Source organism: Salmo trutta, chromosome 37 (assembly GCF_901001165.1).
Source record: "Salmo trutta chromosome 37, fSalTru1.1, whole genome shotgun sequence".
NCBI classification, from domain to species: domain Eukaryota; kingdom Metazoa; phylum Chordata; class Actinopteri; order Salmoniformes; family Salmonidae; genus Salmo; species Salmo trutta.
In genome coordinates this window covers 18,010,091-18,035,953 of record NC_042993.1, presented here as the reverse complement: position 1 = coordinate 18,035,953, position 25,863 = coordinate 18,010,091, and the positions used below count along the sequence as shown (strand labels likewise).

General features: G+C 43.8%; 1 protein-coding gene across 5 annotated transcripts in view; it reads right to left on the bottom strand.

Moving 5' to 3' along the window:
• LOC115176384 (triple functional domain protein) overlaps window positions 1-25,863 on the bottom strand; it is a 137,424-nt gene that overhangs the window by 73,511 nt on the left and 38,050 nt on the right. Inside the window, exons 1-6 of one of the 5 annotated variants that reach the window (XM_029736389.1) lie at window positions 25,407-25,778; window positions 6,848-6,922; window positions 5,649-5,763; window positions 3,959-4,151; window positions 2,232-2,780; window positions 1,231-1,353 (exon numbers count right to left, since the gene is read on the bottom strand). In XM_029736389.1, the coding sequence (XP_029592249.1) occupies window positions 1,231-1,353; window positions 2,232-2,780; window positions 3,959-4,151; window positions 5,649-5,763; window positions 6,848-6,922; window positions 25,407-25,545 (1,194 nt within the window). In that variant the 5' untranslated portion in view covers window positions 25,546-25,778. Of the gene's footprint in view, window positions 1-1,230; window positions 1,354-2,231; window positions 2,781-3,958; window positions 4,152-4,345; window positions 4,701-5,648; window positions 5,764-6,847; window positions 6,923-25,406; window positions 25,779-25,863 lie in introns of those variants that run through there. The other 4 variants (XM_029736385.1, XM_029736386.1, XM_029736387.1 and 1 more) reach the window with 4 other exon arrangements.

The window sequence follows — 25,863 nt, the reverse complement described above, 5'->3', positions numbered from 1 at the left end:
GACTATAAATAAGGTATAGTTGACTATAAATAAGCTATAGATGACTATAAATAAGGTATAGATGACTATAAATAAGGTATAGTTGACTATAAATAAGGTATAGATGACTATAAATAAGCTATAGATGACTATAAATAAGCTATAGATGACTATAAATAAGGTATAGATGACTATAAATAAGGTATAGATGACTATAAATAAGGTATAGTTGACTATAAATACGCTATAGATGACTATAAATAAGCTATAGATGACTATAAATAAGCTATAGATGACTATAAATAAGGTATAGATTACTATAAATTATAAATAAGGTATAGATGACTATAAATAAGGTATAGATGACTATAAATAAGGTATAGATGACTATAAATAAGGTATAGTTGACTATAAATACGCTATAGATGACTATAAATAAGGTATAGATGACTATAAATAAGGTATAGTTGACTATAAATACGCTATAGATGACTATAAATAAGGTATAGATGACTATAAATAAGGTATAGATGACTATAAATAAGGTATAGATGACTATAAATAAGCTATAGATGACTATAAATAAGGTATAGATTACTATAAATTATAAATAAGGTATAGATGACTATAAATAAGGTATAGTTGACTATAAATACGCTATAGATGACTATAAATAAGGTATAGATGACTATAAATAAGCTATAGATGACTATAAATACGCTATAGATGACTATAAATAAGGTATAGATGACTATAAATAAGGTATAGATGACTATAAATAAGCTATAGATGACTATAAATAAGGTATAGTTGACTATAAATACGCTATAGATGACTATAAATAAGGTATAGATTACTATAAATAAGGTATAGATGACTATAAATAAGGTATAGATGACTATAAATAAGGTATAGATGACTATAAATAAGGTATAGTTGACTATAAATTTGACTATAAATAAGGTATAGTTGACTATAAATAAGCTATAGATGACTATAAATAAGGTATAGATGACTATAAATAAGGTATAGATGACTATAAATAAGGTATAGTTGACTATAAATAAGGTATAGTTGACTATAAATACGCTATAGATGACTATAAATAAGCTATAGATGACTATAAATACGCTATAGATGACTGTCAATACGCTTCAATGTATTTTAACACAAAGCTGAGGGGTACAGTAGTTTATGGTCATTGGGTTAAACCACTGAGTCAATTAGTAATGTAGAAGTGTGTATTCTTACCATACAGTTCATGGCAAAGTGGTTGTGCTGGGTCTGCAGCTCCCCGGCATGCTGGTGGTTCCCTCCTATCTCTGTGTAGCTGGTCAGGAACAGGCCCTTGTTGTGCATGATCCAGTCAAACATCTGTGGACGGCGCGATACACACACAGCCATGGGCACACAAACACGCACGCAGGCAGGCACAAGCACACAGAAGATCTCTATTAGCAGGTACTGTATCTTACAGCTCTGGGGGTGAGAGCGAGAGAGAGGGGGTGGGGCTGGGCTAAAGGCTGAGGACATGGATGTTTGGACACTCAGGAAGGCAGATGGAATGACTCCACTCCACTGTACTGAACTGTGTGTCACCCTGACCCTAGTGTCATGTTGTCATACTGCCTAGACTCGTGATGTTGCCCCTGGGAACGCCAGACAGCTGGTAGAGGTTCGTATCACCCTGGAGGGACCTCTAGCTAGCATGACAAGAAAGCTCAGCGTGACAGCTACCATTTCAACTTGACCTCGGAGACATGCTTTAATAACCGGGGACAATAATGACATGCCCGGGGAGGAAGAGGAGGAGGAAGAGGATGAGGTGGTAGTGTAGGAAGAGGAGGAGGAAGAGGAGGTGGTGGTGGGGAGATGTAATTAAAGCTTTGCTCTGACTAACTGACAAACATGTCTGTTTCCACAGTAGGGAGGCATCACATCACCATCTGGCTGATAGCTGCATGACATCCATATAACTGTAGCTGGGTCTATGCACACTGACAGGCTATGGGCCATTACAGTATACTACAACAAGCACCATTACTCCTGCAGCTACTTATCCCATTATGTTTGCTATGAAGTAATATTCTCAGTGCAAATCCAGATTTCACTGGTGAGCTTGGGATGCTTTCTTTCTAGTTATGAATGCTAGGATGAGAGATATGGACTAAAATGTGAGTCCTTTGAATAGAAACAAGCCTTGTTCTATTAACACAAAAGTGAAAGTAGTGTGTAGTTAGTTCATAACATACCTTCTCTGCATCCTGCTCAAACAGCCGCAGCTGGAAGCACTGGTCCAGTTTCAGCTTGCGCATGTGCCACAGCTGCTGCAGGTGCTGGCGTGTGCCATGCAGCTTGTCCAGCAGGGCACTCACTTTGGGAACCAGGTTGTGGGCATCTGGGTGGCCTGTGAGCCCATCGTTAGCATCCATTCCCCCGCCGCCACGGTTAGTGTAGACTCCAGGGGTGACACCGCCCTGCTGAAGCCTCTGGAGCAGCCTGCGTCCCTGTGTGTCCAACTCCTCCACCGAGGCCTTGGTGGCCCTCTTCTTGAGCGAGGCGTGTTCCTCCATAAGGCGCCGTGCTCCCTCCAGGTCGCGCGGAAGGTCACGCTGCGCTAAGGTCTCCTGCAGCTCCTCCAGCCGTGCCAAAGCCCGGGCGGAATCGCCGGCGAAGTCCTCGAAGGCCACGCGCACCTCGATCCACTCGTCGTGGTCATACTCCAGGCTGCCCTCGAAGTCTGACGTCAGCTGGGAGGGGTCCACCACCTTGGTCAGGCCCTCGAGAGACACCATGACCGTCTGGAGGAAGAGGGAGGGTTCAGACACTAATATAAACAGCAGTCTGTGAGGAAGAGGGAGGGTTCAGACACTAATATAAACAGCAGTCTGTGAGGAAGAGGGAGGGTTCAGACACTAATATAAACAGCAGTCTGTGAGGAAGAGGGAGGGTTCAGACACTAATATAAACAGCAGTCTGTGAGGAAGAGGGAGGGTTCAGACACTAAAAGCAGTCTGTGAGGAAGGTATGGAAGGAGATCCGAGAAGTAGAATGTCATCTTATGACACTTAGACGTCATTCTTATTCTATGGGAGAAGCCCAATGAAATTACACCCTGATGCACGAAACGCCTGAGATGCAGATATCATTATTAACGACTATCATGTTACTAAACCAACTGAATAGATTATGCTATCGCTGTGAGTCAAAATTCTATAACCAACATAATTAAACATGGATTATGAGGAGTGGTCAACAACAGATCTATTACGTCCAATGTTCACTTGAAAAGGTGGGCAAAAACATTCCAGGAATTTTAGCTGCAGCCATAACACATAAAATCCCTATGAGATAACATCAGCACATGCAGTATCCACAGCTCTTCAAAGCCCATTCATGTGTATGTTGTGTATTCTTTAGCAGTGGGCTCAGGTTAACGCCAATCTGGATGTCCCTAATCAGACTGCCCTCTTTACTGAGACTCTGCTCTCTCTGAGGCCCAAATATCCTTGTTCCACTCTAAATAGGTCAGAACTAAATTTAACAGCTCCAGCTTCCTACCCACACGGGACTCTCTGTCACAGCTTTAATATCACTTTCCAATTCCACACAACACTTCCTAGGGCTCATAACGACATCTTGGAACACTTGTACACAACTTTAATTCAATTTGAAGGCAAACAATTCATTTGAACAAAAATGAAGAAAAACATTCACATTGCAAACTAATTTCCTCATGCCTTACAACTCCAGAGACTACAAACATATTCTCAGTATAGCCTAAAGATGATTAAGACATACAATCTCCTCAGACACTTTTGGGAAAAGATCCACATCTGAGGATCGATTCAAAGCGGTTGAGTCATTTTGCTATAGTACTTTTCTCAGAACCCATAAGGCAACCTCGCGCTAGGTAACTTGCTTGCTCAAATTATTCTGTATGAATGTCATCACAAGAGACTATGCAGGGTGGACCTACCTCAAATTCAAACTTGGAGCTCCCAAAATTGGTCCTCTGTTTCTGCCAGAAGTTGTCTGGTTTGATGATGAGGGCGACGTGGATGCAGGAAGGGAAGGACTCCTGCAGGATCTTCAGCAGAGGCTTGATGCTGTCCCACTTAGAGCCTCGCATGTCAACGATGACCGTGAAGCCATGTCTGCTCACCTCCTCACTGAGACAAACCAAGACCACAAGCAGCCATGAAATTCACAAATCACCACTCAAATATTTTGTTTACTTCCATGACAAAAAACTATTGTTAATATTCAAATGAAAATGAAATGGGTGGTGAAAATTTCTTTCACCAGGTGCCTCAGAATTTTTTAAATAAAATGTAACCGTTGAGATGTTCAATGACTCGCTTACCAAAAGTGTCCCACTGCAAAAGCACCATAAAAGGATATCCCCAGTGTTTAAGGCTTAACCTGAGTGTCTCACAGCGCAGAAGGAAGCCCTGTGCTCTGAACTAAATCACTATGACTTCACTCTCTGAAAAGACCAGCCCAGCCGTCTCCCAGAGAGAAACAATAAGAAAACAGTGGGAGAGAACGAGTGAACCGGAGAGAGAGCCAAATACAAAGTGAGAGAGAGATAAAGTGAGAGCGAGAGTTTGTTTGTGTGTATAAAAGAGAGAGTAAAACTGCCCTTCCGCTGAGTGGACAGCACAGACAGTCTCGCCGAGGTAACGTTCCACTAGCAACTCTGCTAGCCAACCGCCCACGCCACCCACGTCCTAGTCCAGACCGACGCCCCTTCCCTCCGGATGCCACCCGCACCAGATCCCCTACACTGTTTTCCTAACCACTAGTCAGCCTCCAGGCTAGTATCCAATAACACTGAAAACAGACAGAGAAGAGGAGAAGCTTGCCTGCAGCTAAACAGCACAGAGAGAGAGAGCGAAAAGGAGATCTGGCCTGAGAATATCTATCTGCAGTTAGTTATTAGTAAGTGACCCACTCTGCTGTGCTCTCCTCTCCTCTGCTCTGCTCTGCCTGCCTGCCTGCCTGGCGTCATCAGCCCCTACAGAGAGAGGCCCAGGGGGAGTCTAACCTACATACAGCCCTGGACTGCACTGCACTACACTACAAACACACACGCACGCACGCGCACACACACACATACACACGCATACAGACAGACACACACAAACAGACACACACGCGCACACATACTGTATACTGAGTAAACTATGTCAACAGTCAGTGGTAAAGTGGTAACGGTACTGCACCAGGCTGAGGGTTGGAGTATAATATTCTCTCTAACGCTGCACAGGGAGGTGGCTGCTTAAAAGGAAGAGTCTATTTCAAATAAAGCAGAGGGAAATCACGGTTGGGGAGTAGTTGAATTTGAAAACACACAGTGATACACAGGTTGTAGTCTGGGGAGGGTTGCCTCGTTCACGCTGGACTCCAATAGAATGTGACACGGAGGAGAGTCAACAAGCTGGTTTTCATTATCCAACTTTCAGAGTTAATACTGTGTGTGTGTGTGTGTGTGTGTGTGTGTGTGTGTGTGTGTGTGTGTGTGTGTGTGTGTGTGTGTGTGTGTGTGTGTGTGTGTGTGTGTGTGTGTGTCAATGTCTGTGTGTGTGTGTGTGTAGTGCAGGGAAAGGAGGCCGGGCTGGGTTCAACAGTGTGTTCAGTTACCATTTATGTATAAGAAACAGTACCTGGGGATACCAGCGAGGTAGGCTATGAGTCTGCGGAGGTCCTCTGTTCGTATTCTGTCATGGTTACTCCTGGCTGGGAAGGTAAGGACGGGACCCCCACGTTTATCTCGGCCACCTGGGGAACACATGAACCAGGACCATGAGAAACACACAACAACGGACAACCACTAAACAGGGATTTACAAATCCTGCTAGTTGTCCTCACCTTTTACAGTATAATGGACTCTTATCGTAATACTGGCAACTGAAGAATGGATTACTATTTTACAGTAATAGGAGTACTTTGAGGTAAAATCACTCATCATATTTATAGCTGTTTACAGCATACATATTGCAAAAATCACTAAAGCTGGAGACTCATATCTCCCTCACTAGCTTTAAGCACCAGCTGTCAGAGCAGCACACAGATCACTGTACCTGTACATAGCCCATCTGTAAATAGCCCATCCAACTACCTCATCCCCATACTGTTATTTTTTTTAATGTATTTTCTTTGCTCCTTTGCACCCCAGTATCTCTACTTGCACATTCATCTTCTGCACATCTATCACTCCAGTGTTTAATTGCTAAATTGTAATTATTTCGTCACTATGGCCTTTTTATTGCCTTACCTCCCTTATCTTATTTGTACACACTGTATATAGACTTTTTCTATTGTTTTATTGACTGTTTGTTTGTTTATTCCATGTATAACTCTGTGTTGTTGTTTGGTTCGCACTGCTTTGCTTATCTTGGGCAGGTCGCAGTTGTAAATGAGAACTTGTTCTCAAATAGCCTACCTGGTTAAATAAAGGTGAAATAAAAAAATTATAAAAATAAAAATACTTTATAGCTTTTAGTTAGAGGCAAGACTAAGTCATGAGTCTTGACATGACTAACTCATGTCAGCAGTAAGTCACAGCAGGTCAGGGTCATGACACAGTTCACACAGAGAGCTCCACTCACAGCTTAGCTGAAGCTACATCTCCTCGCAGAGGAAGCCTTGCCTGCCTGATGTTTCCCTGTGTTGTAGGCTGTTTTTCCCACCATAATGTGCTGCCTATTCCCAGTGCCCTGTAGTAAATGTAGAGCTGCAGTGAATCATGTGAGGTCGTTTGTGTGTGTGTGTGTGTGTGTGTGTGTGTGTGTGTATTCCCATGACATTCTACAGACCATATAGAATGGTAAACACCATGGATCAGAGACATTGTGTTTCTCACCTGATATGAAGGCAACCTTTTCTTTAAGGATGGGCAGAACGTCTATGGCCTTCATCTCCTCATTTCGATGAAACCCTGAAATAAACAGGGAAATGCAGTCAGCCAGAACAGCAAATCAGACCATCAAGGTTTAGTTTTGGATTGAAGTTGACTTGATAACATGATGTCAGTCAATCAGTCATGTTCTCATCACTACTAATACACAACCTGCTTTGGGTTAGGACTGAAAAAGTTCAGAGCCACAGAGTACCAGTCTGTTAAAAATCAGTCTCTGAAGTTGACCCAGTTCCAGAAGCAGAACCCTGACATGAGATGAAATCAGCCATCTCTTCGTCATTACAACCCTATGACAGGTTGAACTCTTGAGAAGGCCTAATGAGAGTTCAGGATGGTGACAACCACTAATAACAACAAAAATAGACCATACAAGTTATGAGTATTATCATGAACAGAGAGGTTAAATCCTTAATGTACAACCAAGCAGTCAAAGAGACACAGTAGTGACTAGATAGATAGCATCATAGCTATAGCGCTGTACTCTGGTCTTAACTCATATCCTCACCTACTCACCAGATGGCTTACACTCAATATAGAGAGCAATCCCCCCCCCCCCCCCCCACACACACACACACACAGGTGTATGTACGACCACACACACATACCTTTACATTGTGTCATAGCATCATAGCACAGCCTGTAAATTAGACCTGAGTAGATCCTGTTGTCATACACTGTAGTAATAATAGGTTGATGTCTACTGAACTGACTAGAGCAGCAGCTTACTGTGTTAGACCTGGTAGAGTAGCAGCTTACTGTGTTAGACCTGGTAGAGCAGCAGCTTACTGTGGTAGACCTGGTAGAGCAGCAGTTTCCTGTGTTAGACCTGGTAGAGCAGCAGCTTACTGTGTTAGACCTGGTAGAGCAGCAGTTTACTGTGTTAGACCTGGTAGAGCAGCAGTTTACTGTGTTAGACCTGGTAGAGCAGCAGTTTACTGTGTTAGACCTGGTAGAGCTGCAGTTTCCTGTGTTAGACCTGGTAGAGCAGCAGCTTACTGTGTTAGACCTGGTAGAGCAGCAGCTTACTGTGTTAGACCTGGTAGAGCAGCAGCTTACTGTGTTAGACCTGGTAGAGCAGCAGTTTACTGTGTTAGACCTGGTAGAGCAGCAGTTTACTGTGTTAGACCTGGTAGAGCAGCAGTTTACTGTGTTAGACCTGGTAGAGCAGCAGCTTACTGTGTTAGACCTGGTAGAGCAGCAGTTTACTGTGTTAGACCTGGTAGAGCAGCAGTTTACTGTGTTAGACCTGGTAGAGCAGCAGTTTACTGTGTTAGACCTGGTAGAGCTGCAGTTTACTGTGTTAGACCTGGTAGAGCTGCAGTTTCCTGTGTTAGACCTGGTAGAGCAGCAGCTTACTGTGTTAGACCTGGTAGAGCAGCAGCTTACTGTGTTAGACCTGGTAGAGCAGCAGTTTACTGTGTTAGACCTGGTAGAGCAGCAGTTTACTGTGTTAGACCTGGTAGAGCAGCAGTTTACTGTGTTAGACCTGGTAGAGCTGCAGTTTCCTGTGTTAGACCTAGTAGAGCAGCAGTTTACTGTGTTAGACCTGGTAGAGCTGCAGTTTCCTTAACTACTAAACTGGAGAGAGGAAACAGAGACAGAGAGAGGGAGAGAAAAAGAGCGAGTGAGAGAGAAAGAGAGAGCGAGCAAGAGAGGGAAAGAGAGAGAGCGAGAGGGAGGGAGAGAGAGAGGGCTCTATTTCAAATAAAGCAGAGGGAAATCACAGTTGGGGAGGAGTCGAATTTGAAAACACACAACGATACACAGGTTGTAGTCTGGGGAGGGTTGCCTCGTTCACGCTGGACTCCAATAGAATGTGGCACGGAGGAGAGTCAACAAGCTGGTTTTCATTATCCAACTTTCAGAGTTAATACTGTGTGTGTGTGTGTGTGTGTGTGTGTGTGTGTGTGTGTGTGTATGTGTGTGTAGTGCTGGGAAAGGAAGCTCCGAGGCCTATGCTCTCACTCTGAATATTTTATGGACATGCTAATAGGCAGTAGCTAGGCTTTATCTCCTGCAAACCTGCAACGTAATATATTTCCCACTCCCTGTTCCACCTCATGGGGAGAGCTGGTTTGTGTCCCAAATGGCACTCTATTCTACATGGGGTCTGGTCAAAAGTAGTGCAATAAATAGGGGATAGGGATGCATTTTGGATGCATTCATGGTCATATTACCATATGAAACCACTCCTTGTAGTCTCAAACTGCAGTCCCCTGTACCCAACCCACTTTGTCACAGCTCAATGGATTTGTTGTTGTTGAAATGATCCTAAATGGATTATTCATTTGACTGTAACACAAAATCCGACTTTCACAAGGCATTGCATGATATGATTAATAGCATCCTATCAAAAAAGATGGCAGACTCATTAGTTGTGATTGCCGATTAAAAGTATTAGTTCATTCTGAGATGAGGTTAAAACAGTTGCCAGAGACGGACAGAAAATAGTATGAAATACAGGTTGTCAATCACTCTGTTTTGATAATGTATTAACAATCACTTTGCCTTGATAATGTATTAATAATCACTCTGTCTTGATAATGTATTCATAATCACTCTGTCTTGATATTGTATTAATAATCACTCTGTCTTGATAATGTATTAATAATCACTCTGTCTTGATAATGTATTAATAATCACTCTGTCTTGATAATGTATTAATAATCACTCTGTCTTGATATTGTATTAATAATCACTCTGTCTTGATATTGTATTAATAATCACTCTGTCTTGATAATGTATTAATAATCACTCTGCCTTGATAATGTATTAATAATCACTCAGTGTGCTGCCGTGTGCCCTTTGAAAACAAACTGCATAGAAACGGCTTCATATAATTTTATGCTGTACCTCGCTGGAGAGAAAATGTACCTGTTTAAACGTGAATGGATAATGCCAGGTGAGGCCAAGGGAAGGTCCTTTTAGGATGCCGCTCTCATCACTCTGTAAGATCTGGTCTTGAGGTAACATGTAATACTGAGTACTGCAGTTTACGCTCAGATGCGTTCATTTCTGGGCGTTTTTCCCTGTGTTTGAGGCACGTTTGCCTTTGTGGGCTAATGAGTTGATTTAATCTATTGCTATTGGCCAAATTCGTTATGTTTTAATGAATTTACGTATTTTCCCCTAACCAGTGTTACCATTTTCCTCATCTGTCTGTTGTATATTTTGTCAATATAACAATGGATCCAGTCCTCTCTGTCACCTGCACTGTAGGCCTAGGCTGCTATCTAGAAGTATATTAAGAGTATACAAGCAACTACACCTGATCTACTGACTCTGTTGTAACTGTTGTAACTGCTGCTGCTCCACACCAATAAGATAGACTGCTGGGTCCTCCATCCTAACACAGGCCTACTGTAAGTACCTGAAAGTATCCAGAGTAATAATAATATCATAAATCGACTACCAGGAAAGTAGGCTTGCAGCATTCACCATCAGTAAAATAAAGTGTTAATGATGATTCTACCAAGTTGTTGCTGCTGATAAAAATAGGATTTTATTCGGAGAGAGGCTAAAAACGGTTGTCACAGACGAACTGTGTAGATTAGACCAAGGTAATAGGATGATAGGCTACTGGTGGAATCATCTTATCAGTCAGTTATAATATCTGATGCCAATAACATCGAGCGGGGAAGTCTGAGTGAGTCGTGCTCTGGGATAGGAGGCCAACCGATACAACATGGCTACTTTGATATAGATTCTATCCCACATCCGACCCAGTCAGCACTAGTCAGGCATGACTGGACATCATAACACATTATGTCATTAAGGGAGATTGCAGAGCAGTGCTGGGCCCTAACGAGGATAATCTATTGCTTCAGGCAACCAGCTGGGACAGGGACAGTTTCGAGAGGGACAGGGGAGGTAAAATGCTTCTACAATAGTTCTATTGTATTAGCGTGTCTGTGTGTACCCTCATCCAAAGAGCAGACACCATAGGTGGGTGAACCTCAGGCCTGTGTGTGTGTGTGTGTGTGTGTGTGTGTGTGTGTGTGTGTGCACATGAATGCCTGCATGTATCTGTGTGCATGTGTGTACTCACCCCCATGTCCAGTCAAGTTCAGAATCAAACTAAGGAGGAGAGGTGTGAGCATGACAACAAGACCACCATAGCTGTTCAGCTGTCTCCCTCCCTCCCTCCCCCCTCCTTATTGTCCAACTCCCTTTCATGATCTAACACACGCATGTCAGCCCAGTCTAAACATTCCTGCAGCAGCATGTGGAAGTGTAGACGTGTGTGTGTATGTGTGTGTGGCACAGTAACACAGGGCATGGGCCCCACTGGAAACACAACTCCTCTGTTTCCTGTCAAGTGTGCCCACAGCCCCCCCCTTTCTCTCTCTCTTTCTCTCTTTGGTGTTTTATGTAACAGCCTGATAATGGCCCACATCCAACACTGATCTCCACTGCACTGCTAGAGGCACCGAGAAGGGTCAATACCACACACACACACACACACACACACACACACACACACACACACACACACACACACACACACACACACACACACACACACACACACACACAGCTAGAGGCACCGAGAAGGGTCAACACCACACACACACACACACACACACACACACACACACACACACACACACACACAGCTAGAGGCACTGAGAAGGGTCAACTCCACACACACACACACACACACACACACACACACACACACACACACACACACACACACAGCTAGAGGCACCGAGAAGGGTCAACACCACACACACACACACACACACACACACACACACAGCTAGAGGCACTGAGAAGGGTCAACTCCACACACACACACACACACACACACACACACACACACACACACACACACACACACACACACACACACACACTGCTAGAGGCACTGAGAAGGGTCAACTCCACACAGACACACACACACACACACACACACACACACACACACACACAGCTAGAGGCACTGAGAAGGGTCAACACCACACACACACACACACACACACACACACACACACACACTGCTAGAGGCACTGAGAAGGGTCAACTCCACACAGACACACACAAACACACACTGCTAGAAGTACAGATCAGGGTCAGCAGGGAGAGGCAGAGTTCCACTATGTTTGTCTCAGACAATGCTCCGTCTAGAAGACAGGCCAGACACACCTTGTTTAGTGGTTGTTGTGTGTTTCTCATGCTGGTTCCTGTGTTATCCAGGTGGCCAGAAGTAACTGTGAATATGAACAGATGCCCTCCGCAGACTCATAGCCTACCTCGCTGGCATCCCCAGGTACACACACATACCTCACACAGCGCTCTGCACGCAGTGTGGTGCAATAAGTAACTTCTGAACCAGAACATGTAGAATCATCAAATTAACCCAAGCAATTGAAGCATATGAGCTCATATAGGATTTTCACTGCTAGGCCTACATGTTCAGCCTGCTTTACATGATTACAAACACCAATATCCCAGCGCCTTTACTAAAATATCCCTCCATACAGTAATTGGTGAACAATCATTATAACCCAGGCAGCACCACACAGCCTTCATTTACAAGTCTGCCAAGCATGAAATGAAGGTTGTCAATCACTCAGCCTTGATAATACATTAATAATGAGGGTAATCCATTCTACTCACTCAGTGTGCTGTCGTGTGCCCTTTGAAAACAAACTGCATAGAAACGGCTTTCTACAATATATTCCTACTACTGTGCCTCGCTGGAGAGAAGAGAAGGAAACACTGCTTGTGTTATCAAATCAAACTTTATTTGTCACACGCGCCGAATACAACAGGTGTAGACCTTACCGTGAAATGCTTACTTACAAGCCCTTAACCAACAATGCAGTTCAAGAAAGAGTTAAGAAAATATTTACCAAATAAACTAAAGTAAAAAATAATAAAAAGTAACAAAATCAAATAACAATAATGAGGCTATATACAGGGGGTACCGGTACCGAGTCAATGTGCAGGGGTACAGGTTAGTCCAGGTAATTTGTACATGTAGGTAGGGGTGAAGTGACTATGCATAGATAATAAACAGCGAGTAGCAGCAGTGTACAAAATAAGTAGTCTTAAGGCTTGGGGGTAGAAGCTGTTAAGGGGCCTTTTGGTCCCAGACTTCGCGCTCCGGTACTGCTTGCCGTGCGGTAGCAGAGAAAACAGTCTATGACTTGGGTGACTGGAGTCTCTGACAATTTTTGGGGCTTTCCTCTGACACCGCCTATTATATTGGTCCTGGGTGGCAGGAAGCTTGGCCCCGGTGATGTACTGGGCCGTTCGCACTACATTTACATTTAAGTCATTTAGCAGACGCTCTTATCCAGAGCGACTTACAAATTGGTGCATTCACCTTCTGTAGCGCATTACGGTCAGATGCCGAGCAGTTGCCATACCAGGCGGTGATGCAATCAGATCAGAAATATTCTGTGCAAACAATGGCACGAACAACTTAATCATATGACTTATTCATGGAGTCTGATCTACTTCAGGAGATGACAGTTGCTGCATCATATTGACATCAACCATTCATTGGCAGGAAATGAACGGCTCAACAGAACCATGATGGTGATGATAGGGAGGCGGTGCAGCATTTGAAGCTGTCGATGTGATGCCTTACAATAGATGATGTTTCACAATGCACACACAATGTTCACTTGAGCTATAGTGTGACGTTGGCTGATGTAGGTAATAACAGTGTTGTACTCAAGTCACTAAACGTCATTTGAGGCATGTAAATCGTGACTTGAGTCATGGTTTCAAGGATATACATTCCTTCCTTTGTCTCAGCTAGGGTTCATTCCCCCCACCCCCACATCGCAGCAGTGGAGGTATTGCACAAGGCGGAAAAATATGCTAGCAGATTTTGGTTACATTGTTATGTAAAAGAATAGTGCTCCCTCCCTCCCCCCCACCCTCCCCCTCCTCCCTCCCTCCCTCCCCCCCCACCCTCCCCCTCCTCCCTCCCTCCCTCCCTCCCGTAGATGGAATTACAATGTAAATTATGAGGGAGCAGAAGGAGTGCCACTGCCGACAGATTTACTGAATGAATAAAACTAAAATCCTTATGGCCACACAGTCTGATGAAAACAGCATTGTGCAGAATACAGACACACTCCCCCAATACCTCGGCATCCTGTCTACAAGTTCCTCTATATCTGTTTTATTACGTGGATATATATCACTTCGGGAGCTCTTGGAGAAATTGAAAAAGTAGAACTGTCACACCAACAGTATGACCGGGTGTATGGACAAATGGAACAACAGTATGACCGGGTGTATGGACAAATGGAACAACAGTATGACCGGGTGTATGGACAAATGGAACAACAGTATGACCGGGTGTATGGACAAATGGAACAACAGTATGACCGGGTGTATGGACAAATGGAACAACAGTATGACCGGGTGTATGGACAAATGGAACAACAGTATGACCGGGTGTATGGACAAATGGAACAACAGTATGACCGGGTGTATGGACAAATGGAACAACAGTATGACCGGGTGTATGGACAAATGGAACAACAGTATGACCGGGTGTATGGACAAATGGAACAACAGTATGACCGGGTGTATGGACAAATGGAACAACAGTATGACCGGGTGTATGGACAAATGGAACAACAGTATGACCGGGTGTATGGACAAATGGAACAACAGTATGACCGGGTGTATGGACAAATGGAACAACAGTATGACCGGGTGTATGGACAAATGGAACAACAGTATGACCGGGTGTATGGACAAATGGAACAACAGTATGACCGGGTGTATGGACAAATGGAACAACAGTATGACCGGGTGTATGGACAAATGGAACAACAGTATGACCGGGTGTATGGACAAATGGAACAACAGTATGACCGGGTGTATGGACAAATGGAACAACAGTATGACCGGGTGTATGGACAAATGGAACAACAGTATGACCGGGTGTATGGACAAATGGAACAACAGTATGACCGGGTGTATGGACAAATGGAACAACAGTATGACCGGGTGTATGGACAAATGGAACAACAGTATGACCGGGTGTATGGACAAATGGAACAACAGTATGACCGGGTGTATGGACAAATGGAACAACAGTATGACCGGGTGTATGGACAAATGGAACAACAGTATGACCGGGTGTATGGACAAATGGAACAACAGTATGACCGGGTGTATGGACAAATGGAACAACAGTATGACCGGGTGTATGGACAAATGGAACAACAGTAGATTGAACAGGAAATAAAGTCCACCACTCCAGCTCTTTGAGAAAACATGCATAAATAAAAGATTAATTGAAAAAGGTTTTGGACCCACAGCACTGCGTATGCTACTACACTAAGTTGTCCATGTGTGCCTCCCAAATGGCAACCCATTCCCTTCATAATGCACTACTTTTGACCCTCAGAATGGGAAGTTGCCCTGTGCTGTGCCTGGTCTGATCTACTGAAGCAAACATAGAGCCAGGCCAGCAGCTCTCTCTAGTCTAAAGCCTGTTGCCTCACAGTAACCTCTCTCTCTCACCAGGCACCAGGCATGGTGTAACAAACATAGAGCCAGGCCAGCAGCTCTCTCTAGTCTAAAGCCTGTAGCCTCACAGTAACCTCTCTATATCACCAGGCACCAGGCATGGTGTAACAAACATAGAGCCAGGCCAGCAGCTCTCTCTAGTCTAAAGCCTGTTGCCTCACAGTAACCTCTCTCTCTCACCAGGCACCAGGCATGGTGTAACAAACATAGAGCCAGGCCAGTAGCTCTCTCTAGTCTAAAGCCTGTAGCCTCACAGTAACCTCTCTATCTCACCAGGCACCAGGCATGGTGTAACAAACATAGAGCCAGGCCAGCAGCTCTCTCTAGTCTAAAGCCTGTTGCCTCACAGTAACCTCTCTCTCTCACCAGGCACCAGGCATGGTGTAACAAACATAGAGCCAGGCCAGTAGCTCTCTCTAGTCTAAAGCCTGTAGCCTCACAGTAACCTCTCTATCTCACCAGGCACCAGGCATGGTGTAACAAACATAGAGCCAGGCCAGCAGCTCTCTCTAGTCTAAAGCCTGTTGCCTCACAGTAACCTCTCTCTCTCACCAGGCACCAGGCATGGTGTAACAAACATAGAGCCAGGCCAGCAGCTCTCTCTAGTCTAAAGCTTGTTGCCTCACAGTAACCTCTCTCTCTCACCAGGCACCAGGCATGGTGTAACAAACATAGAGCCAGGCCAGTAGCTCTCTCTAGTCTAAAGCCTGTTGCCTCACAGTAACCTCTCTCTCTCACCAGGCACCAGGCATGGTGTAAGGAAAGTATGTCAATCCCCTCTTCAGTCAGTTTAACAGCACTTTACTTACAAGGACCACAGACAGACAGCAAGACCAGCTGCTTCACATGGTCTGTCCCCAAATGGCAACATATCTCCTTCATAGTGCACTACTTTTGACCAGGGCCCATGCAGTGCACTATATAGGGAATAGGGTGCCATTTCGGCCAGAGACTTTTAGCCTCTCAGAGGACTGACTTCCACACCAGTGTGTTGGTACACAAGTCCTCACCCTCCCCAGTCACACATGTTCATCATAGTGCTCTGCCCCGATTAGGACTTTTGTGGACAACCTTTGTGGATGACCTATGCTGCAACAAGGAGCAAAAGGGTTTAAGTAAGTAAGTAGCTTGAAAAAGCCAAGCACAGGACAAGTAATCCAAGCCCTGGTACAAATGTATGGGTGTGATTTCTGATGGGGCGAATCAGACCCAGCGTTGCTGGCCACATCCACAGGACCAGGATATAGAGCTTGTTTGTTTCCCAAATGGCACCCTATTCCCTACATAGTGCACATTGTTGACCAGAGCCATGTAAACGAGTGCACTGTATAAGGAATAGGGTGCAATTTGGGATGCAGCCCTTGTGTAAAGAAAGCCATGGCTGGGGCTGTGATGGGAGCTATTCTTCACAGTTGTGTCGTGCGCTCAGCTCAGTTTGACTCTGGAGCGCTTCAAATCCAGAGGAAGTGTGGGTGTTTCTCTCACCCTGCAGGTCCAGTCACAGAGGCCTCAGCCCCTCTAATCTCATTTGGATGGGGAGGGAAACTTTGCCTGTATGCTGTGTGCTTTGGCCTGGCTCTGCTCTGCGCAGCACCGACACCCTTTTTCTGGGGGTTTAAGTATAGCATTTCCTCTGAGGTAACGATGTGCCACTTTCTTTTGCCAGTTTTTGAGACCCTAAATAAGCAGAAGGCAGAACAGAAACAGAACACAGTCCTGAGTGACCAGGTCTCTCAACGCTACAGAATGTGTCAATGCTGTTTTCTGATCCGGTTCTGCCGTTATTACATAGCAGACCTGGGTAGAACATTTTATTTGATTTATTTGATATTATATTTTAGGTGCGCTTGATTGAGCTTGCCAGACACGCTGGGTGGGCACTGGGCAGGGTTTGCATTTATGGTGAAACCTGATGTATATAAACTGATAAATTCTTAAATCCAGGTGTCTATGCTGTGCTTTCTGAATATTGTTGGACCAGTCATAGACGATTAAAGACCAATTACATGGTGCTGTTGATATGTTGTTTTTCCATCTCTCCAGTGTGACAACCTACACTATAATAACAACAGTCTCACGTTCCATTAGTGCCAGGGGGAGCGATGAGACCAAACAACTAAAGAGCTGTACGACCTTCACAGACAGTTGGAAGAGACCCAGCCTTTCTCAGTTCAACAGTTTCACAATCTCTTTCATTGTGCTGTTGCAGCTTCTTTAAAACAATGTTACTAAATGAAAAACACTAGGCTAGGCGTCTTCAATACTGTGTTGTACTACGTAGAGATATTCACAGCTGTGTTCTTACCATTTTTATTAAAACTCCACTCTGCCATATAAAATATAATTGAAATCAGTATGTTAATGTAGTTTTCCATGCATCACCCCAAAAAGCCTATAAACTAGTGAAATGACCCTTTTCTCCCTCCCTGCGTTTAAAGGTAGTGTTGTGGCCATCTGTCGACTGATCCCTCTCTTACACAGACACTTCCAATACTGTCCTCACCACGTTTATTTTACGGCTCCCTCTCCCTCTATCGACCGGGGCATTGTTAACTTTACCATTGGCCTCTACATGGGCAACCCTCTCTATGCTGTGTTCACCATTTGATCCATCCCTCTATATCTCTTCTATGAGCCTGGTTCACAAATCACAAGTGCAATCCAAAGACAATGTGAACACTAAGCTATAGTCTCTATAAGCTATAGTCACAGCCAGAAGAGGACTGGCCACCCCTCATAGTCTGGTTCCTCTCTAGGTTTCTTCCTAGGTTCTGTCCTTTCCAGGGAGTTTTTCCTAGCCACCGTGCTTCTACACATGCATTGCTTGCTGTTTGGGGTTTTAGGCTGGATTTCTGTACAGCACTTTGAGATATCAGCTGATGTAAGAAGGGCTTTATAAATACATTTGATTTGATTTAGTCTACAGGCTAACACTTGGTCTGTACAGAACGCAGAATGTTGCATGTGTCCGTTCTCCATTCTATACAGGGCAAGGCCAATACTAGATTATACCTTACATCTGTTCACCCATTTTCTCTAGTATCCCACCTCCACCTGACAACAAACCCTCTCAGAGGAGTGTTATGATGAGACAGAGACAGGCCAAGGTGATATGGGACAGACAGGAGACCAGGGCACTGTTCCAAATTGCACCCTATTCCATATAAAGTGCACTACTTTTGACCAGGGCCCATAGGGAATAGGGTGCCATTTGGGATGCAACCCAGGACTCTAATGAGAAGCCCCCGGAAGAAGAACTGACAGGTTGAGATGGTGGAGATTTAAAGTAGACCCTGATCTCATTCCGTAGCTCTCTCTCAGCTATCTTCATGACAAATGGCCTTCATTTTCTCCTGTCCCCTCGGAGGAAGGAGCCAGGCGCGCCACAGATTCTTCTGCATTAATTACCTCACCACTGGTCACAGGTGCATCCCAAATGGCACCTCCTATTCCTACAGTACACTATACAGGGCTCTGGTCAAAAGTACTGCACTATGTAGGGAATAGGGTGCCATTTGGGATGCAGTTACAGTCTCTAGGCTGGAGATTTTGTCTGAGTAAACAAGCAATTCCCCCCATTTTTACTCACACCGGTCTGTGTCTTCTGTGATCAAAAAGAGTCAGTGCATGGGCTTGCTTAGCCAGAGTCCACATTGAAGCCTTGATTGTCATTGTTCAATTCATTGTTTTCAGATAGATATATTGAGCCCCAAATGGCAGCCTATTCCCAATATAATGAACTAGTTTTGATCAGAGCCCGGCATGGTAGTAGTTCACTATATAGGGAATAGGGTGCCATTTGGTACACGGATATAGCCTATAGCTAATATATAAGGAAACTACAGTGTAGGGGCTCTGGTAGATTAGCTGGCTGGAGCCACAGAGCTTCATAAGTCAAGGACACTCTACCCTCCTCCCCTCTTCTTTGAAAGCTGATAGCACCTAATGCTGCAGAGGGAATCTGAACAGCAAACCACACAACTAGAGACTAATGTACCTTGGCAATACAGTAATGTACAGAAATAGACAAACACAAACCATTCACACAAATTACATTGCATTTACCAAAACAGGAGAATCAACTAGCTTCCCTAATCATGCACCAAGACAGACACAGAGAGCAACAACAGGGTGAATACTAGTATCTGAGACACATTTATGTTACCTGACAGTTGGATGAGGGTACTCCCTGCCTGTGAATACTGCCAGCTGCGGTTATCAAACACCGCCATCATCACAGGTACCTCTGTTAACTCCTGATTTGACCTTTCTCCGTTTAACAAAGGAAACTAGTGAAATCCTAGGTCGTTGAGAAATCATAGGTGGGCAGCCGACCGTGCCTGTAGATCTGGGTAGGCAAGCCCCGTACGTCAGGAGGAAATCAGACAACCTGCCTCTCGGCCTCCCGGTCACCAAGCTTTACTATGAAGGCAATGCTAGGTCTTTTGACCAATTGGAGCTTTTCTTTCTTGTCCCCCGTTGCCCCCCAAATAAGATTTACTGACGAGGAGTGTTGCTTTGAATTAAGCAGTTCTCGCCGGCCGCCTGCCTCACTCTCGACTCCATGGAAAAAAGTTAAGCCGGACCAAACAGTTGTCGTACATGGATTTGCGGTGGAATAGGGTTTATTGATGATTGCTTTTAATCCCCTCTCTAATTCCTGGACCCCTGTCCACTACACAGCAAAATGCATCCATGTACATCCCACTTACAACTACGGCTGGGCGGTATACCTTATTTTACTTTTTACCGGTATTGATACAGGAACCGGTTTGGGTTTAACTTTACCTTCTATAACGATATTTCAATGTTTATTTTGTTAAATGTGATATGCAACTCCAGCGCATGTAATGTCCTTTTTTATGGTTTACTCAGTTTGCTACATGAGTCATCTCTCGCTCCCGCTCCTCCTGCTGAATGCTTCTTCCCACACGCTTCATCACTCATGGAGAGAGCACTTTCTTGCTGTTCATTCTGCAGTCTGCATGGTCAGATGCAAAAATATGTTGGTGACAATGATGCTGCTTTCTGCAAGCGTTCTATAATAACACTATTAGTTTGTGTATCATGCTGTCTGCTAGTATTTCTTTTCTTATCAAGTTCTAGCTAAAATAAATCGTGTTAGCTGATAATGCTAATCGCTAGTTAGCTGGCTACCTAGCTTGCTAAATGTACTAAGTCAGAACAAACTTTGGTAACTAATACAGCCTGGTACTTGTGCTGATGTAGGCCAAGATAAGCATGTTGTTTGTGCAACGGTATCTTCCAAATCAGAGAGGAAAAGGCGAAGCATGAATATGTTAGCTAGCAAGCTACATGAGGTAAGAAAACACATTATGTAACATCTAATTAGTGTCCCATGGAAACACTGACCAACACTTTGGTTCCTACCCTGTTGATAATTCCTCCCTGGTTTATTCCTGCGTTGTCATATCAAAGAATGTATTCAAGGTGCTGCCCACTATATTCCAACTATAGAATTAGATGAATCATTCTATTTCCATGATTCCACCAGTTAACCATTTAACTAGGCCAAGATGTTTTCCCATATTATGCAGCTCTGTGGGGCACAGTATGGAAATGTAGAAATTGTTTGAAGTTGGATTGAACAGTACAAAACATTCAGAATGGAGAAAGACCCATTGCAATCACATATGTTTCCACCCTAGGGTCATGAACTATTCATGAAGCATATTTAGAACTTCTATTATTAAAAAACATATAATACTGTAAAATACTGTCATACTGTCAAAAATGTGAAAAATATCATATGATATTTTGGCCATATAGCCCAGCACTACTTACAATCTTCCCTCATATTTTTTGGGGCACTGAGCAAATTTTAGGTATTGTGAGCAGAAACTTGAACGTTGTGGAAATGTTGTGCAACTTAGTCAACACTGAGGCTGTGCCCTTACAGTTTTAGACAGTAGTCAATAGGCTATTGTGTCCACTACAGTAACCTACAGTTGAAGTCAGAAGTTTACATACACCTTAGCCAAATACATTTAAACAACATTTTTCGCAATTCCTGACATTTAATCCTAGTAAAAATTCCCTGTCTTAGGTCAGTTAGGATCACCACTTTATTTTAAGAATGTGAAATGTCAGAATAATAGTAGAGAGAATGATTTATTTCAGCATTTTCACATTGCCAGTGGGTCAGAAGTTTACATACACTCAATTAGTATTTGGTAGCATTGCCTTTAAATTGTTTAACATAGTACAAACGTTTCGGGTAGCCTTCCACAAGCTTCCCACAATAAGTTGGGTGAATTTTGGCCCATTCATCCTGACAGAGCTGGTGTAACTGAGTTAGGTTTGTAGGCCTCCTTGCTCGCACACACTTTTTTAGTTCTGCCCACAAATTTTCTATACGATTGAGGTCAGGGATTTGTGATGGCCACTCCAATACCTTGACTTTGTTGTCCTTCAGCCATCTTGCCACAACTTTGGAAGTATGCTTGGGGTCATTGTCCATTTGGAAGACCCGTTTGTGACCAAGCTTTAACTTCCTGACTAATGTCTTGTGATATTGCTTCAATGTATCCACATAATTGTCCTTCCTCATGATGCCATCTATTTTGTGAAGTGCACCAGTCCCTCCTGCAGCAAAGCACCCCCACAACATGATGCTGCTACCCCCGTGCTTCACGGTTGGGATGGTGTTCTTCGGCTTGCAAGCCTCCCCCCTTTTCCTCCAAACATAACGATGGTCATTATGGCCAAACAGTTCTATTTTTGTTTCATCAGACCAGAGGACATTTGTCCAAAAAGTACCATCTTTGTCCCCATGTGCAGTTGCAACCGTAGTCTGGCTTTTTTTATGGAGGTTTTGGAGCAGTGGCTTCTTCCTTGCTGAGCGGCCTTTCAGGTTATGTCGTTATAGGACTCGTTTTACTGTGGATATAGATACTTTTGTACCTGTTCCCTCTAGCATCTTCACAAGGTCCTTTGCTGTTGTTCTGGGATTGATTTGCACTTTTTGCACCAAAGATCGTTCATCTCTAGGAGACAGAACGCGTCTCCATCCTGAGCGGTATGACGGCTGCGTGGTCCCATGGTGTTTATACTTGCATACTATTGTTTGTACAGATGAACGTGGTACCTTTAGGCGTTTGGAAATTGCTCCCAAGGGTGAACCAGACTTGTGGAGGTCTATAATTGTTTTTCTGAGGTCTTGGCTGATTTCTTGCGATTTTCCCATGATGTCAAGCAAAGAGTTTGAAGGTAGGCCTTGAAATACATCCACAGGTACACCTCCAACGAACTCAAATTATGTCAATTAGCCTATCAGAAGCTTCTAAAGCCATGACATCATTTTCCAGACTTTTCCAAACTGTTTAAAGGCACAGTCATCTTAGTGTATGTAAACTTCTGACCCACTGAAATTGTGGTACAGTGAATTATAAGTGAAATAATCTGTCTGTAAACAATTGTTGGGAAAATTGTAGATGTCCTAACCAACTTGCCAAAACTATAGTTTGTTAACAAGAAATTTGTGGAGTGGTTGAAAGACGAGTTTTAATGACTCCAAACTAAGTGTATGGAAACTTCCGACTTCAACTGTTAATGTGGTGTTCAATGCTGGCCTACATTGCATGAGACTTTTAAAAACATTTTTACATTATGAAGGGCTTGACATTAATTTATGATTTTTCACTTGATTTGTAACACCATGGGCCAAATAGGTGACTGTACATTGACATTACATTGTATTGTGTTGTATGATGTAATATGCAAAGTATTATTATTACCATACAGAGAATTAGACAATGTAGGCTACCCCTCTGCCTATTGGCTTATTTGCATAGTCAAGCCTGTCTCAAAATACAATACTGCCCTTTTAATTAAGACATAAGCTTTTTACCGGACTGGCTTTTCGAAGATATGACCAGAACCAAGAACTCATTGATACCCCTATTATAGCCAGTATCTTTAGTCAATCAGAGAGAGGCTGTCCAGCAGGCACATTACCAAGTAGCTAGGTTTAAAGCTTTTCAAAGGAAAGTCGAGGGGGAATTACCGTTTTTTTCTATTAATAGGGGAGGAAGTAACTTGGAGGTGGTTTAGTGGATCACAAAGGCAAATGATCTGTAAAAGGTCTTTACTTACAGCCAATAGCACACAAAGACAGACCACCTGATGACGTAACGTGGCGCTAACACAGAAAGCATATAACATACACTACCGGTCAAAAGTTTTAAAACACCTACTCATTCAAGGGTTCTTCTTTATTTTTACTATTTTCTACATTGTAGAAATAACACCATCAAATAGCCAACCTTTGCCTTGATGACAGCTTTGCACACTAATTGGCATTCTCTCAATCATTCCAACAGTCTTGAATGAGATCCCACATATGCTGAGCACTTGTTGGCTGCTTTTACTTCACTCTGCGGCCCGACTCATCCCAAACCATCTCAATTTGGTTGAGGTCGGGTGATTGTGGAGGCCAGGTCATCCGATGAAGCACTCAATCACTCTGCTTCTTGGTCAAATAGCCCTTACACAGCCTGGAGGTGTGTTGGGTCATTGTCCTGTTGAAAAACAAATGATAGTCCGACTAAACCCAAACCGGATGGGATGGCGTATCGCTGCCGAAATCTGTGGTAGCCATGCTGGTTAAGTGTGAATTCTAAATAAATTGCAGACAGTGTCACCAGCAAAGCACACCCACACCCTAACACCTCCTCCTCCATGCTTTACGGTGGGAAATACACATGCGGAGATCATCCGTTCACCCACACCACGTCTCACAAAGACACAGCGGTTGGAACCAAACATCTCCAGACCAAAGGACCAATTTCCACCGGTCGAATGTCCATTGCTCATGTTTCCTGGCCCAAGCAAGTCTCTTCTTATTATTGGTGTCCTTTAGTAGTGGTTTCTTTGCAGCAATTCGACCATGAAGGCCTGATTCACACTGTCTCCTCTGAACAGTTGACGTTAAGATGTGTCTGTTACTTGTGTGAAGCAACTCTGTGAAGCATTTATTTGGACTGCAATTTCTGAGGCTGGTAACTCTAATGAACTTATCCTCTGCAGCAGAGGTAACTCTGGGTCTTCCATTCCCATGGCGGTCCTCATGAGAGCCGGTTTCATCATAGTGCTTGATGTTTTTTGCGACTGCCCTTGAAGAAAAGTTCTTGAAATGTTCCGTATTGACTGACCTACATGTTTCAAAGTAATGATGGACTGTCGTTTCTCTTTGCTTATTTGAGCTGTTCTTGCCATAACATAGACTTGGTCTTTTACCAAATAGGGCTATCATCTGTATACCCCCTACCTTATCACAACACAACTGATTGGCTCAAACGCATTAAGAAGGAAAGAAATTCCACAAATTAACTTTTAAGGCAAACATTTGTTAATTGAAATGCATTCCAGGTTGACTACTTCATGAAGCTGGATGATAGAATGCCAAGAGTGTGCAAAGCTGTCATCAAGGCAAAGGGTGGCTATTTGAAGAATCTGAAATATAAAATCTATTTTGATTTGTTTAACACTTTTTTTGGTTACTACATGATTCCATATGTGTTATTTCTTAGTTTTGATGTCTTCACTATTATTCTATAATGTAGAAAATAGTAAAAAATAAAGAAAAACCCTTGAATGAGTAGGTGTTCTAAAACTTTTGACCGGTAGTGTAGGTGAATCAATCAAATGTACTTATATTTAACCAGGCAAGTCAGTTAAGAACAAATTCTTAATTACAATGACGGCCTACCCCAGCCAAACCCAGCCAACGCTGGGCCAGTTGTGTGCCGCCCTATGGGACTCCCAAACGCAGCCGGATGTGATTCAGCCTGGATTCAAACCAGGGACTGTAGTGACACCTCTTGCACTGAGATGCAGTGCCTTAGACCGCTGCACCACACGGGAACCCTTTTTACATCAGCAGTTGTCACAAAGTGCTTATACAGAAGCCTAGCCTACAACCCCAAACAGCAAGCAATGCAGATGAAAGCAAAGGGTATTAGGTTTGACATACCATTCTCTTTAGAAGTTTGACTTTGGTCCGTTAGCGCCAGTCTCCCCTGCGGTCTCCCCTGCGGTCTCCCCTGCTGTCTCCCCCTGTCCCTCAGAAAGCCCATGTATAGGAAGCGAAAGAGCACTGTGAGTCCTGCCATGACCAGATCAGATCTGTGGACTCTCTACCAACTGGAGATGACTAAAACCAGGCAAGTAAAGTTAGCTCTCAGTAACAATCTAGTAGCTGGTTGTCTGGACACTCCAGCCGTCTCAGTGAGTCTAGTTTGTAAACTCCAGTCCTCTTAATGGATAACAGTCTAGTTTGTAAAATCCAGTTCTCTTAGTGGATAACAGTCTAGTTTGTAAACTCCAGTCCCCTCAGTGGCGACTTTGGAACAACAAGGCTCTTCTCTGAGGCCTGTCCATGGTGGTCTGTCGGTCAGTCTGTGGTCAGGCACGTATCTCACTGAGCCATC